The 16,246-nt window shown below is 40.7% G+C and overlaps 1 protein-coding gene across 3 annotated transcripts in view; it reads right to left on the reverse strand.

Annotated features, from left to right (window-relative positions):
* LOC147451241 (histone-lysine N-methyltransferase ATX4-like) overlaps positions 1–6,699 on the reverse strand; it is a 35,868-nt gene extending 29,169 nt beyond the window's left edge. The window contains exons 1-4 of one of the 3 annotated variants that reach the window (XM_086520205.1): positions 6,012–6,150; positions 4,228–5,932; positions 4,090–4,145; positions 3,804–4,005 (exon numbers count right to left, since the gene is read on the reverse strand). In XM_086520205.1, coding sequence (XP_086376331.1) covers positions 3,804–4,005; positions 4,090–4,145; positions 4,228–5,898 — 1,929 coding nt within the window. In that variant the 5' untranslated portion in view covers positions 5,899–5,932; positions 6,012–6,150. Of the gene's footprint in view, positions 1–3,803; positions 4,006–4,089; positions 4,146–4,227 lie in introns of all 3 variants that reach the window. The other 2 variants (XM_086520204.1, XM_086520206.1) reach the window with 2 other exon arrangements.
* Positions 6,700–16,246: the final 9,547 nt, after the last annotated feature.

Raw genomic sequence — 16,246 nt, forward strand, 5'->3', positions numbered from 1 at the left:
TTGCCACGTCCTCGTGGCATACCCCCCTCTTGAAATTACAAACGTCCTCGATTGCATACCATAAATGCATGCCACTAGTGATCTTGTGTTGTTAGCACTCTTTTATCACCGCATGTATCCGCAAGAAAGGTCGTAACACATAGATACAAATGACTTAATGAGGCCTTCATACTTTTGTCATTTCCATCTATCACACTGAATTCATATGTACATTTGATGTGCTAGCTCTATCATTACCCCTCCTTTGCACACGTTGGGTTGGGACATACGTAGGCTGTAACCCAAAGGCTTCAAGGTAAAGCTGCAATACATTTGGTGACTCTGATAATTCATGCTCTTCCATCCACTTTGCATCCATAGGTGGATCGTTCTTGAACTTCACCAAGTAGCGTCTTGCAACCTATCCTTAAAACTTTTCTGTTCTTATGTGCCAATACTTGCTCAAGTACCAGGATCTCATCAAGTTCCTCAACTTCTAACTGATCCTCATCTGGCATATCTTCTGGCACGAAGGGTCTTAGAAGACTCACGTGTAACGCATTATGAATCTTCCACGCATCAGGCAATTTCAGCTTATAAGCCACATCGCTGATCTTGTCAAGCACTTGAAAAGGCCCATAGTAACGCATGCTTAGCTTAGGAAACAGCCGTTCCTTGCCCTTCATCTTCTTTAACCTTGCCTTCTCAAACCTTAACAGAACCCAATCACCAGGTGATAACAGCAATTCACGACGGTGACGATCAGCAGCCTTTTTCTGCTTTGCCTGAGTCTTCTCCAAGGCAACTTTAATTTTCTTATACATTTCATCCATGTTTTCAACATATCGATCTGCCTCAAAGATCTTATCCTTTGTATGCAAAATGGGAGGAACTTTTTTTCCGCCTTCAACAATCTCAAAAGGTGCTTTGCCAATCGACGAATGCACCGTATTATTGTACGCATACTCAAGCATAGGCAAATATTGTTCCCACTTGCCCTTATTATCTGACACATAGCATTTCAGCAGATCTAAGATAGTAGAATTAGCCTCTTTTGGTTGTCCATCAGTTTGTGGATGAAACAAAAACGAGAACTTGAGCGTAGTGCCCATGTTCTCAAACAATCCTCTCCAGAACAAACTTGTCATGCGAGGATCACGATCACTGACAATCGATTGTGGCATACCATGGTACTTAAACACATTGTACATGAATAAACGTGCCATCTGGTTAAGTTTTATCTTCTTCCTAAAAAGGATAAAATAGGTCTGCTTGCTGAACCTGCAGATAATGGTTTATATACCATCATTCCCTGTTGGCGTTCTTGGAAGATCAAAGATAAAATCCATAGCAATGTTTTCCCATGGTTTATCCGGAATCAGCAGTGGTTGTAACAACCCTGGTGCCTTTTGCCTGTCAAACTTGACCTTTTGGCAAATCTTGCATGCTCGCACAAAGGCATCTACATCTCTCCTCAAGGTAGGCCAATAGAAGAATGTTCTACCACTTTAACTGTCGCATCAATACCACGATGCCCTGCATACGTGGGACATGACTCTCTTCCATGACCTTATGTCGCAATGGCCTAGTGACACAAAGTCGTGACATGCATCATCATAAAATCATCTTTGAGGAGGTAGTGCTCATGATGTTGCCCCTCTTGTAACTGTTCAAAGATCCTTGCAAAATCTTCATAAGCAGCATACTATTCCTTCATGTCATCCAGTTCATGATGATAAGGAATTGACAGCTGAAATTTGTGGCTTCCTTGATAACGCATCAGCCACAACATTCTTCTTGCCTTCCATACGCATAATCTGGAAGTGAATCCTTCATGCCATCCAGTTCATGATGATAAGGAATTGACAGCTTAAATTTGTGGCTTCCTTGATAATGCATCAGCCACAACATTCTTCTTGCCTTCCACACGCATAACCTGGAAGTGGAACATAGAAAGAATGTTTGCCCATCGCATATGCTTTTCGGATAGCTTTGACTATGTCAAGAAGTATCGCAAGGTTTGATGGTCTGTTTGGACAACAAAATCAGCACCTAAGAGGTAGTGCTTTGTCACGTGCACATCTAATCCTATGTGTACGTGAACAAGCTACTTCATGACATGGGTTCAGTTCAGTTAAATTAGGAAGTGATCTGGCACTTTTGTGAGTTGTTCGCAGACCGTGCAGGCCCAGACACTTAGATTAGATGCATATCCTCTGGTTGCACACAACATGATCATCAAATTTCCATCAGAACCCATCAGGAGCATTTTTACAGTGCATAGACCTATTTTCCCTATTTTAGCCAATTTTCACTTATTATTTTTAAGTGACTTTTGTTGGGAAACTGGGTAGGGCAATTTTGATAAGCAAGTACATAGGAAACCTAGCGCTAGCACTTTCTGACAAAAGAGGCAGCAGGAACTTCGGTTCAACAGGCACCTTCTCAGCAAGATCTCCCCCTTCCCCCCCCCCCCCCCCCCAAAAGCAATACCTAGCGTTTTTTCCATCAAGAACCAAGCTAGCGTTTTTGCATTGCAGTAGCCTGGCAACAGCAGACAGATCAAGAAGCCTAGCGTTTTGCATTTGCACGACAACCGACAGTAGCAGGACAGCACAGCATCTAGCGTTCTTGCATCTGGACAAATTCAGCCCCTAGCGTTTTTGCATCAGCATGGCAGCTCAGCGTTTTGCACATTCATCGCGACAAGATCCACAATAGCACCAACGTTTTCAGTTTTCAGCATCAAGACTCCGCAGTAGAACCCCCGAACCTCGCAGATCTCACCTTCCCGCAGCAGATCCTCGCCGCACGGTCAGATCCAACGTAGTTTGCAGTTTCAGCCCGGAAAATGCAAATTTCAGCATCTGCGTTTCAGCGCGTCGTCATTGCATCGCCGTCACCGACATAGAGTCAGAATTCAGCAGATAAAGATTTGCAAATTTCAGCCATTAGCATTTTCAGATTTCAGCCCGTCTCGTCGTCGTCGACATCGTCAGCAAGTCCAAGCATTATAGAGATTTGTGCAATCAATAGTAGACCTCTCTCGCCATAGAGAGTGGGGCCTTCGGAGGAGGGTTTGACAACATTCTGGTGTCGTATTCTTCTCTCTCTATCTCTCAGTTTCAGTACCTTCATTCACAGTGTCCATTGCACTCTCTCACTAAAGGAACGGAAGGCTCTCCCTTCCATAAGTAAAAGGAACCTTGAGCACAGTTCAGAGCACTCATCTTGAACAAAGTTCAACATTCACTTCCGTTGCACCTTACATGCTTCCAGCTAGAAAGCGCATGAATCACGCAGAACTTGATCAGTTTGCCAAGCACTCTCCCTTCTCACAGAAAGGTTAGAGTCACCTTTAAAAACTGTGTGAGTATGGACTCACAGTGATCTACTACAAGGCAGCTTAACCGTCAGCTCCTCCATACAGAGTATTGACAAAATACTACAGCATCCCTACTAACATCATAAAGCTAGGTATCAATATATGCCCCCCCCCCCCCCCCCCCCCCAAAACACGCGCACACATGAGCATACATTGATACCTCTATAGCCATGATATAAACTCAGTACATAAAAGTTTGTATACTGATTTCTGTCATGGCTATTGAGATGCAGGGCAGAGTCGGCCAACATGCAGCATAGCATTACAAAAGAATTACATAGAAGAATGCTTCTAAATTACTCACCAAAGTCTTATTTTTTTATACACAATGCCATGCCTAAATTTGCAACACAAGTTCATAATTAATGAGAGCACAAACCAATATCACCACTATGCATGCAACTATCTGCACTCATTGGAAAAATAGCTCAGAAGTAACCTTTGAGGACTGAGGAAGGTCTGGTCGTTCGTTTGCGATGGCACCATTTGAGACAAAATTGCTGATTTCTTTTGCCTGCTCTATAAAGTGGGAAGGTCCTAAGTAAATCCCTCTATTTTGAACGACGCCACAGTCAGCCAGTACTGCTTCTTCAATAGCCAATCTAAATTCAGGAGGCCTGTTCACCATTTGCACTTGAAACCTGCCAATACAAAAAACGAACATTTTTCATACAATAGAGAAAACTAATGCCAATGCATGATATAAAGGTGGGAATCAGCAGAACCTGTCCAGATTTTCCATGAAAGGATAGACTGAACTTCGTTTCACCCACGCGTAGTCCTGTTCCATTCACAAGAATGGGCAACAGCACTAAGAACATGATCACACTCAAACCTCTGAGATAGACAGCAAGTAGACATACCGGATCTCCATGTTTTCCACTCGAAGGTCCACACAGCATCACACATAACCGGTACGGGTGGCCAGCTCTGAGCACTGACTCTGGAACATCCTTCGTGGGATCTACAACCTTTGCTGGCCAAACAAAATCTTTGGACACTCCCAATTTAGCCCACACAACATCTCCTATTTCAAAATTGAACACAAATGGCATAGTGGATAGATAGCCGCCCCTTTCTTCTTCTGAACGTAAAACAGAGGGTGGTTTATCGGGGTTTGCATACTTAATAGTCTGCTTGCTTGACATCTCCAAAGAAACATTGATCTGTTGCCTGTGCTTCTTCGCTTTTAGAGGCACCTTTAAAGGAAGAGCAAAACTGGTAGATGGCATCTCCGAGACGTCAGGTTCCAGCTTCACCACCTTTGCAAAAGGCATCTGGTTTATGCTGAGGTCCTGCATTGAAAGTGTAGCTAAAGAGCTTTGACTTACATCAAAACCAACTGGTCTATCAAACTTGTCTGCAAGAACCACCTGTTCAGTACCAACATCCCCCCGTTCCAATTTAGGTGGCCTCTTTTCTCTATCCAAATCAGAGGTATCGCACTTTACCTCACGGCTTGTCTGCATATCACTATCGTTTTCATTCAATGAATTTTCAACTACTGGCTTTTGTGAAATTTGACTAGAGCCCATCTTCTGTTCCTCGTGATCTACAACTGGAACAATCTTTTCAACAGATGTTGAAACTTGGCCAGGTCGCCTCCTTCGCCTTTTCCAGTCGTCCTCTAGCAAAGAATCACGAAATCGGGACGGTAAAGCTTGGGCTCTGCCTCGTCTACTACGAATTAAAGGAGCCTTCACTCTTTCTGGAGACATTGCAGCAATTCTTTTCAGAGTTTCAATATCATACTCCTCTGCATCATCTTCCTTTTCTTTTGGAGAACCTGGACGTGAGGTCTGCTCCGCCCCACTATTTTCATTTGTGGAATCTGAATCTTCCTCTGTGAACAGCATCCCTGCCTCCCCTTGGAAACCATCAGAACTGTAACTCTCTCTTTCAAGAAGCTCAAGTTCAGAGCTTCTCAGCTCAGCCTCGAGACCTGAGGCTGCCTGCACAAGAAGGTCTAAAGAAGATAACTTCTCCACTTTCTTTTGAGAATTGAGCATATCATATGCCCTATCCTTGCTCCCGCTGTAAAGGGTTCTCTCTTGATTTTGCCCATGCTTCTCTCTCTTGGAAGCATTCTTTGGCTTGGTGGATGTGTATGCTTCTCGCAATTGTGTGTGTGCTGAGTGTGCCTTAGAGGTGTTGTAAGCTGCTGCTAACTCTTCCATACGTTCATAATCAAGCAAACAATTCAATCCCTTGGAGGCTTTGGCTGTGGGCCTCATACTTGTTTCACTGAGAAATGCTGGCATCCCACTATGGAGATGTTGCTGTGACCCATGCCTCCTTGATGAAGCCAGCAGCTTTTCCTTGGTCCTAAAGTTCGCTGGGACTGCTCTAGGATCTCTAGAAGTGTCGAACTTGCTCAATTTGGGAGTTTTAACAGAATGCAGAGACTCCAACCAAGTATCCTTCGGTGCATCTGCTTTTCTCTTGAGAGAATAATTGACTGCAGACGCCGGGGGCATGCTCTTCTGATGATCCTTCCCAGTCATAGAGTGCAAGGCTTTCAGCTTCTTCTTCATGGGTTCCCTGACTCTTTGAGTGCCGTAAAGGTCCCTGTTTGCAAACCCACCATCATGAGGCTGAGAAAGGTGAAGCCTCCCACGAGGAAAAGAGAGCTCATTATGATGCATACCAGTGGGCCAGTGCCTATCCTTGCGAGGATTTGATAAGGCACCATCAAAACGAGGGTCTGCCAATTCTGAGTGTTTGTAGTGCATGGCCTGGCCTGAGTCATGCGCAAAAATGTAAGGCTCTGTGTATGGTGTCGTAAAAGTGCCGCCATTGGAGAAATAACCTCCTTTAGAAGGCAATCGCCTCTTCAGAAGGTTGCCATCTCCATTCATCCAGTCCTGGGCTGCATGCTCTGACGCTGTCTTCATCCTGTCTTCACGTTGGCACGGAGGCCTGGACGGAGTATGGGTGAGTTCAGACGGGAGCGGTGGAAATCCACCCCCCTCTCCAAGTCTGCCACCCCCCCTTCACAATAGGCGGCAGCACGGAGGAAATAGAGCATCGAAGCATCCAATCAAGCTCGACGTGCTTGCTTGCAGAGCGGCGGACCTGCACATTGGCCCGTGATCAGCACTCCCGCCCCGTTTTCAAGCTGACAGGAGGGCGCCTAAGGTGTTCTTCCGGAGGGGGGGGTGCCGCCTGTTCCCGAGGTGGGTCCGGAGACGGAGAGACGTCGTCAACTTTCAGCCAATGCCTTCACGCCACAGAAGCTTGATGCCATGCCCTATGTTTTGCCGCCGCTGGCCGCTCCGTCCGAACCCAGCCTATGACTTCTTTTGCGAGACTCTGACAGGCTTCTTCAAACGGGGGAGGGGGGCGCACTTGGCGCAAGATTTTAAAGAGAGAGAGAGAGGAGATGAAAAAAAGGAGAGAGAATGTGCAAAGGCAAGGGACGCAAGGGAACGGCGTGGCGATGGCGGACCGGAGCTTTACTTTTGTTGTTAGAGCGCTCGTCTTTTTTGCGCCTCGTCGTCTTCACTTGCGTGTGTGTGCATGTGTGTGAGTGTGCATGTTTGCGCTTGCGAGTCTCTCTCTTCTCTTTCTTCTCCAAAACCGCACATGCAAGGACAAAGGCAAGCATGTCCAAATTGCACACTCATATTCTCGCGCATTCCCAAAATCTTTCCTATCCTATGGCAAACACCCCTTCCCATGTGGCCACTCCAATCCTACATAGCGTCGAACACCCCTTCCCACGTGGCAACTCCCATTCTACATGGCGCTGCCACGTCAACCTTCTTTTCTCCACATGTCACCTTGTATTTTACACATTTATTTTCTCTCATTTGTGTCTTTTTTTAGCATTTTTTAATTCTTTTGATGGTGTTTGAGAAATATTTTTATTTGATTTTTTAGAGAGATACCTACAACTTGAAATTACAACTCACACACCCAACTCCACGAGGTGAAGCATCTCAACCGGATAAGGTAGGTCAACCTGTCATATAGACTTGGGAACACCCCCTGAGCGCTATATGTCACACGAGCTGTCAAGAGGGTTTGAACCCAAGACCTTGGACACAAGAGGCTCTTGCTCTATCAACTGAGCTAGCACTCGCTCACATGTTTGAGAAAAGGACTAATTTACTTGTAGGCTATAGGTGGTTTATCTCTGCTCGAGCATTGAATTCTATATGTATGTGTAGCCGATCAAATTCCTTTTTGGCACCGCTCATTAATTATTAGTTGGATCGTTACTATATGGCATCGCTAGCTATAAAAGGTGCAAAGAGCGCATCAAATTATACAGAATCACATATTATTGAATATTTGTTTCTTATTTAAAATTTTGCATCATGTCTTACTACGACCATAGTTAGATTCTCTAATTATAAGAAGGATAAGATTATCTCTCTGATCACCTAATCTTAAGGTTCAATTTAACTACCAATGGGTGGTATTCTCTATAAGTGGTGTCTACTTGGCAATGTTTAGGGTAGCTCATTTGAGTCAACCATCCTCGTGCATCCATTAAGTTATTGTGGTAGCAAAAGGATATCTCAATAGTTATTGGCACTTGGTAGCAAATTTCATGGCAAAGTCTACATCTACGAGCTTTTGTCACGCTTGAGAGTCGGCACTCCTTGCTATTTTAGATCTTGTCGATCAGGTGAGTGAACACTTGTACTGAAAACAACACCCAAATATGTAGCACGAGAGAAGGTTCAACAGCTTTCCTTTTTAATAGCTTGGAGGTCCACCATTTTGGTGCATAGAAACCCAATAGACTTGATAGCTGAGAGGTCCACCATTTCAGTGTAGAGAAACACAATAGACTTGGCATCCTAGTTCATCTGCCAGTTGGTGCCATTTTCAGCCACATTGCCTTTTTTATTATTTTTGTGTAGGCAAATTGAAATTCATTTTATTTTAAGGAAGTCATTTTTCACTTTTTGTGTGTTGATTCACACCAAACATTCACACCAAATGCACATTTAGATGAATTGTTTTCATCAAGTCATGTCTATGGATCATAAGCTGCAAACAATGGGGCATGAGAATCTATTGATATCATTAAACTCTATTCATCAAAGGCTTCTTCTCTTCATGTCAAAACACAAAATCTCCACGAAGCACAAAATATAGATTCTTAATACAATTTTAAAGGTGGACACCACCTTTAGCTGCTAGAAACAGAAGGAATTTTTTAAACAAGTTTGGACTATCCAAAAAAAGGCCCTCCTAGCTTCTAAGGTTTATACAATTTAGATATATTTTTTTGCATAGCACGAATCAAACTCAAAGGTTTTTCTGCGTTTTTTCTCAATGCTGCTTTGCAATGGAATTAAGCAGACACTATCCATGCACTTATTGCATGTGGTGGTAAGACTACCCATTGCATTTTCCTCTCACATTTTCATAGCTTTGTGCTCATTTGTTTAGGAATTCCCTTCAAGGGGGGAATGCTTGAATTTTGAGTCATTTGAAAGTTGTGTACTTGACCTTTGAACTTGATGCACATGCTTCTAAGCCATGCTCGCTTTTGTTTGGTCTCTAATCCATTGATGGTTAGTCTAACTAAGGTCATAATGATGCAATTAACCTCCGAACCATTTGGAGTCTATGCTAACTTCTTTTTGAAAATTTCAAGGTTTTCAATCCTTTTCGAGCATACTGTCATCTTCTAAGTTAGCTTTTGCTATAATTTGAAGGGGGGATGTTATGTGGGAGCTATCCCTATGCTAACTCCCTAGATTTCACCTAAGCTAGGAGTGACTATCTTTTACTTACTACCTAGTCAGTGATGTCACTTGCATTAGCATGTAGGTTATAAAGCCTTTCCTTGCACATTCTTATTAAGTTGATTGAGTTAGTTGTTTTGTTGCTCTCTCTCTCTCTCTCTCTCTCTCTCTCTCTCTCTCTCTCTCTCTCTCTCTCTCTCTCTCTCTCTCTCTCTCTCTCTCTACTTTCATATGCTTTGCTTTGACAGTGAAAGAGATAATTGCATGCTCATTTGTGCTGACCATGTTTGATGCGAGTTATTTTATGGGCATGTGGTTATGTCTATACAATACTTTGCATCCTAGATGCACTTAAGTTGGATTTAGATTCCATGTAATGAGTGATTGTGCTTGCCTCCATGAATAAAATATATGCACTTATGGTTATGAGCATGTGGTTATGTCTATACAATACTTTGCATCCTAGATGCACTTATGTTGGATTTAAATGCCATGTAATGAGTGATTGTGCTTGCCTCCATGAATAAAATATATGCACTTATGGTTATGAGCAGATAGTTAGCTCTATGGGTTGTGGCAATTGATATTGATACATATTTTTGTGTTTACGTGCTCTTGAGCATTAATTTTGATATGGTGTGAAAGTTATATGATAGTTGCAAACCTGATGTACTTCCCTTTGTGCTATATTGATCCTTTATGGAAATTTTATTCATTGGTTCAATGTCAGTCTTTGTGGTTGCTTGACAATACCTATGCACATTTGATAGCCATTTTATCATTACTTGATGCCAGATTTGAGCATTTGTGTTGGTTTGAGATGTGTATGCCAATTGTAGTTGGCTTATATAGTTGATACTCTATGGTGTTATGTAATCTTGATCCCTCACATGTATGCACGAGGTTGAGCTCTTCTAAGGTGAGCGCCTATATAGCTTATTTGAGTTGCAGGCCTCCTTTGGTGCATGTTCGTGCACAAAATCTGGAATGTATTTGGTCTTCTAAATCTTGAAATTTCACATTGACCATGGATACTACTTTTGTACAGTTATATGGAGTCATATTGACATTTCTAGATAGTTTACTTTAGAAAAACATGACTTTTTGTATATTTGTATGGAGCCATCTCGACATTTCTAGGTAGTTTAATTTAGACATGTGTGATATTTTGTATATATATGTGTAGCCTTAGAAAGGGTCACGATGAAGTTTTCTATGACTGAGTGTGGGGAGTTGTGGTACCCAGAAGGTGGATTAGGTAGCTAGAGAACCTCTTTAGCAACGTCACCAAAGGGTATGTATAGATGGATTAAAGTGCTTTGCTGATTAGTTGAGTTTGCTTGAACCAATTTAGATTCAATATATTCCTAGTTTTTGCTTCATTATCATTCTCTTACTATTTTTAATAGATGAGTTAATGGCATTCAATCTTGGCTAACCAAATATATGTTTTGTCTGATTTTGTCAGCTTTTTGTTAACTGCTTAATATAATTTTCCCGTTTGATTTATGCATACTTATACAGTGTTTCTTTGGCTGACACAATGCTAGCTTACTACCAAGACTCTAGTAATTTTTTGTTGCGAGCTTGCCATGAAAAACCTCCTTAAAGACAACTTGATTACACTAGCATTGGCCATAACGATTGATCCTATGCAATGGCATCACAATGTTGGAGCCTTATACTGTAGCAGCTAACCACACATGGTGTCATGCCACTTTGTGTGCAAATCAAAATGTAGCTTCCAAATCAATATTAGTATCAAGCCAGCTAGCATTTTTCTTAGAATGATTGCCAATTGTTGTATCTGGACGTGGTATTAGTTGGATTTGCAATTGAAACAACATATTTTTGGTTTGATTATGGTAACATTGGTTGATATGTATCAAAATTGATGCATGTGGTGCATAAAATTATATGAAAGCCAAAAAGGGTTTCAAAAGGATGGATCTCAAGACTAGGGTCTTATCAATTGCTTTGGGGGCCAGATTGCGTTAGAAATTGCAAAAAATGGACCATTTTGTAGTACTTTTTCATGGTTTTAGGGTTTAGAGGGGACCATGTGGAGTGCCACATGGACCCCCCTTAAACCCACATTGGGTCTCTAAGCTTGACATGGTATATAAATATAAACAAATGTGTTTCATATGCATGGGCTATGGCATCACATATGTGGCCATTTTCACCTTCACGGGTGCACACAACTAAGATAGTGAGTCGTTGTTGTTGCCGGTTGGCAACAATCATTGGTTGTGGTTGACATACATTGTTGAGATGGTTGCTACATGTTTCATACACGGGTCGACCTTTGTGGGCAACCAATGCATTGTAGAGGGTACTCACTATACCTTTATGGCCGTTGCATGGAGGTGCTAAAAGTAAGACAACCTTTTTGCTTTTTAGGCTATTCTCATAATATGAGAGTTGGGGGAAATGAGTTTTTTTGGATTTTATTAGTTTGGATAGTTTTTGGAGAGTGAAAGGAGAGGGAGGAGGAGGAAGAAGGAGATCAAATCTCTCTCTCTCTCTCTCTCTCTCTCTCTCTCTCTTTTCCTCTTTAAAATTGCCGATCAGTGCGAGTGTTTCACATATTTTTATCATTCAAGTTTGAAGCAGAAGCTTGTAGAGATTTTTGGTTTTGTGATTGGAGGTTTTTGAGGTGGATTGGAGCTACACGAATGAGATAAAATTGGTTTATGGTTTTGAGTTAGCCATCAAGGTGTATGCCAACATGATTTCACACATAAGGTTGTTGTGCTCTGATTAAGTTATCGGATTGTTGTAGTTAAGTTAATCTATATATGTTGGCTCTCAAATCCTCTATATCTTCCTCTAATCTTCTCTCATTATTTTCATTCATCATTTAATTATCCTAAATCACCATCTGCACACTCTCAATTAATTTAACTTAGCACCTCTCAAAACCGGAGACTCGTTGCCTAACCGGTCTTCCTACGAGAACAAACATCCTTGGCATCTTTGTGGTGAACCCGATGCAAAATCAACCAATGTGAGATGAGTAAGCCATGTCGACCAACATCCAACTAAATAATAGTTTGTAGCAATTTTACACCCGCACCATCACACTATCAACAAATGGTGAATCAAAGTATGATACGGGATATCAAAACCAAGATTTAGAAAGCAAGACAAGTTATTAGTGGTAAATTCTATAAGTTTGAAGGATGAGATATTTCTTCATTTTGCAAAGTATATGAATAGTCTATGGAAGATTAAGAAGTAGAGGAACAAGCAGCATGTTGAAGAAATCTAAGCCACACATGGAACCACTTAGACAAAATTCAAGAAAGCTCTAAAAGGGCAATATTTTATTGAAGACAAGGAAAGAGTAACAAGTCATAGTTTTATGAAGTGGGTTGAATGACGAAACAAAGGTTTGTACGCGCCACAATTGTTAAGGGAATTGGAGGAGATGCTCGATCAAGTGTCCACGACTGGAGAAAGTGGAGCTTTTTGTATATGCTACATATCAAAAACTACATAAGATTTTGGTGGATCTTTAAGAGGACCTTGTTGGTGAGTTAGGCATAAATCGAATTGGAAGAACATTATAGAAGCAGTAACATGATTATAAAGAGGCAAAAGCAGGTGGATAAATTGATGGTTGCAAGTATTGGTGTTGAAATTATCGATGAGGGATTACATGTGGGACCTAAATACAAAGGTTTGAAGGAAAATGAACTTGTTTGGATGAGCTTATTCAAGACTTGAAAGATGTTAGATTTTATGGAAAGGATTTTGCATTGGGACCAAGCCAACAACAACTACGCCAAGATAGGGGTACTTTTTGGTGCATTGAGTGTAATAGTCTTGATCAATTAAGGAAGGATTGTGATGATTGCAATAAATGCAATAAGCCATAATATGTTATGGAAGGATAGGATGATTCACATGAGGAAAACAAGTCTACCTCTTAAGACCAATTTTAGGAAGGGAGGCATGAAGAAGGTTTTGGAGGATATGCAGACCAATATCAATATTATTGATGCAATAAATTATGGTTTGCAAGTGGAAAGTAAATTCAATGTGAATTTTGATGAAGAAACTTGAGTGAATGGTGGTTTTTGGTCACATGCTATGAAGACTGCACAACAAGGAAGGTTGCTCACTAATATTTATGTCAAGTGGGCAATTGCTTTAGGCAAAAAAATGGGTGGGAGGATCTTCTTGATTCTCTCTAAGTGTAGATTGCTAGACCACAATACAACAAAGAATTTTCAAAGAGTAGTGAAAGAGGGAAGGGGATCTTGTAGATACATAAATCGACAAACTAGATCAAGCAATTAGAAAGAAGGGGAGCCAAAACCAATTGTGCCTTCAATATTGCTAGAGATTCCAATGGAGAAAACCAAAAAAGAGAAGAAGCCAAGTAATCAATCAGGCCCATTTTACAAGTTTGACTCTGATTTTGAGTTGGCTACATTTGGTAAGAAAGAGTTGGAGGAGAAGATTCGTAATGGTAAGCTGGAGTTTATTTTGGACAAGATGTTGAGCATTGCAAAGTAGGAGTTTCAAAATGAGATCATTGACATTATAAAGAGGAAGCAATAGATTCCATATGGACACGAGAATGAACTAGCATATATACATGGTGCACAAAGCATTAAACAAATTGAAGCCTTTTTAAACAATATTGATGAAGAGGAGTTTGGAGATAAGAAAATGAAAAGTATTGTGGACACTAGCTAGTTTCCTTGATAGGTAAAGCATGTGCAATTCCATGAATAACATTTAGCTACCATGCCAAATAGCCAGTTCATGAGGAATCAATGGTCTAGGGCTACTACAAAGACTTTGGTTAAGATGGAACATTTTTATTAGCACTTTGTTGCTTTAATCGGAGATCGACCTTATGCCAAAGAGTTTGTGTCTAAGAGGCAAATGGCCTTTTGATACAAATCATGGATGGCATATATGGGTTGCTACTGCTCTCCCAGAGGATCTTTATGGAGCATGCTTGAATGTCAAAGTTACAATAGAGGATGTGAGTGATGAGCAAAATTTCTTTGTGTGTAAACATTCTACTTATCCTCTTATTTAGGGTCAACCATTCATTGTGGCGGCGTGGATAGAAACCAAGGTTTTGGAGGATGGATTTGATTATGCACAAATTCAAAGCAAATATGGTAAGAGAGTTGTGCAATTTCTAATTGTTTGTGTAGATCATTCAAAAAGTAGGGATAGCTAGTAGATCATTTGGGCATGATATATTTGAATTTGGATCAATAGTTTGGATTTTAGGCTAGATGTTGCAAATTTTACAGTTTTAAATCAAGAATTGACTTTTGGCTAGGATAATGCGTTCCAAGCGTGAGAAGATGATAGGGTTGGCTTTCTTGATACTCTAAATCAATGCTATGAGGTCAACTTTTGCAAAGGGCTAAGAACATGGATTGCTATCCATCATTGGTCACATTTTGGGTTGAAACTTACACAACTGATTCTAGTGACTGTTCTAAGCCTAATGGAGAAATTCAATGCAAATTTAGAACAAAATTACACTACTTAGTCTCAAATTTTACTTTATGACCATAACTTTGTTCTTTGATGACTCCTATTTTTTGGCATTTTCTTTAAGTAAATTAGGCTATTTGCGATTCATGATCCTTCTGGCACTTAGTCCCCTTGGGTAAATGACATTGTGATGTAGTTAGTAGTTCAATTCTAGTGCATTTTGTATTCGTCTACTTCGGTTGGTCCAAGATCTCGAGGTGTATATCAACTTTGAAGCAATTGATAGTTGAAGTTGGTGTAAATCCCACATACAATGACAGACTTTGAAATTGGATTATCTTATGGTTTGTGATTATTGATAGGTACAAATGAGTTGAGATTTAATGGGGACAAAATTCTAGTACCGAGATACTGAACAAGCTGGTAAAAATTGACTTTTTCTAGCTTGGAGTTGTCCTTTGAGGTATTTGAATTTATTGGTACTCCTTATGAGAAAATTGTAGTTGTTGATCTCTTGTAGGGAGTATCCATGGGTTGGAGGTCTCTAAAATATGCTTCAACTTACTTGCTTCTTCCTTTGTTGCCCATTGTTTTTGATTGAGAATAGTTGCTAACCTTGAAGCCTCGGTCTACTTTTGGCAAAGCCAATCAAAATATGTATGTCAAAAATCTGATTTTTTTCCCATTGGGCACTAGTTACAAGCCCCTTATTGCTAATTTACTATGTAGAAAGAATATGTACGAGAGGATAGTGATGAGTGTTTCTATAGTACTAGGGTTTAAAACTTGGATGACCTAAGGAAAAAAACCTAGTGGAAAAAGGTGCCTTTGGTATATGCTCTGATTTGAGTTGCGCACTTAGCAATTAAGTACCCATTCATGCAAACTGAGCACCTAAGAGACACAAACGAAGAGTGCCTAATACAAGTGCCAATTATGGGACACTCTATATGATTATAAGAAAATTACAAAGAAAATCATGTGATGCAAAAATGGTGTTGACAGGTGCTTCAAGGAACAAATGTAGCACATGTGACATAAAAAGATGTTTCAATAGCTTCCACTCTTCCAAGAAAGGTTTTTGATGTAGAAGCTTCTCCACTCATATCTCGCAAGGCTCAGTATATGAGTGTAATGGAAATGGCCTATGAACTTTGAGAATAGCAGAATTAAGAGAATTAGAGTGAGCATTTTTGTGAGAATACTTTGAGAACATAGAGGGTGAATTTAATTGATGGTAGCAACATAAACATAGTAATTAATTAACTTGGCATGAATAATACTTTTGCAAGAGAGAGAGTATTAGAGAACATGACAATAGTTGAGGACTGGATTTACTTGGAGCCTGTCCCCCCCCTCCAAAAGGTGTTTGTATTATAGATTCTCCCATCAAGAGAGACTTGATACAATACAATCTTTCTGTTCCATTTGACCTAGGCGATGCAATGAAGATGGAAATCTTCATGCATCACAAGCATAACATAAACTTTGCAAAAATCATTAACTATCCCAAGCCTCAATCTCAAGGCCTCAAACACCTTCGAAGGTGGAGAGAGCTAGCGGGGAATGAGGTTAGGGAAGAGGAAGAAGAATCATCCATAGAAGAAAGAAACAGTTCCTCACTTATCATCACTCTTCTTGCTTAGCACATCATAATAGCATAGTAATGAAGATGAAGAAGATGGCAAGCTTAAGCATT

The sequence above is a fragment of the Adiantum capillus-veneris genome, chromosome 9 (assembly GCF_014529385.1).
Source record: "Adiantum capillus-veneris isolate H3 chromosome 9, ASM1452938v2, whole genome shotgun sequence".
In the NCBI taxonomy this organism is placed as follows: Eukaryota; Viridiplantae; Streptophyta; class Polypodiopsida; order Polypodiales; family Pteridaceae; genus Adiantum; species Adiantum capillus-veneris.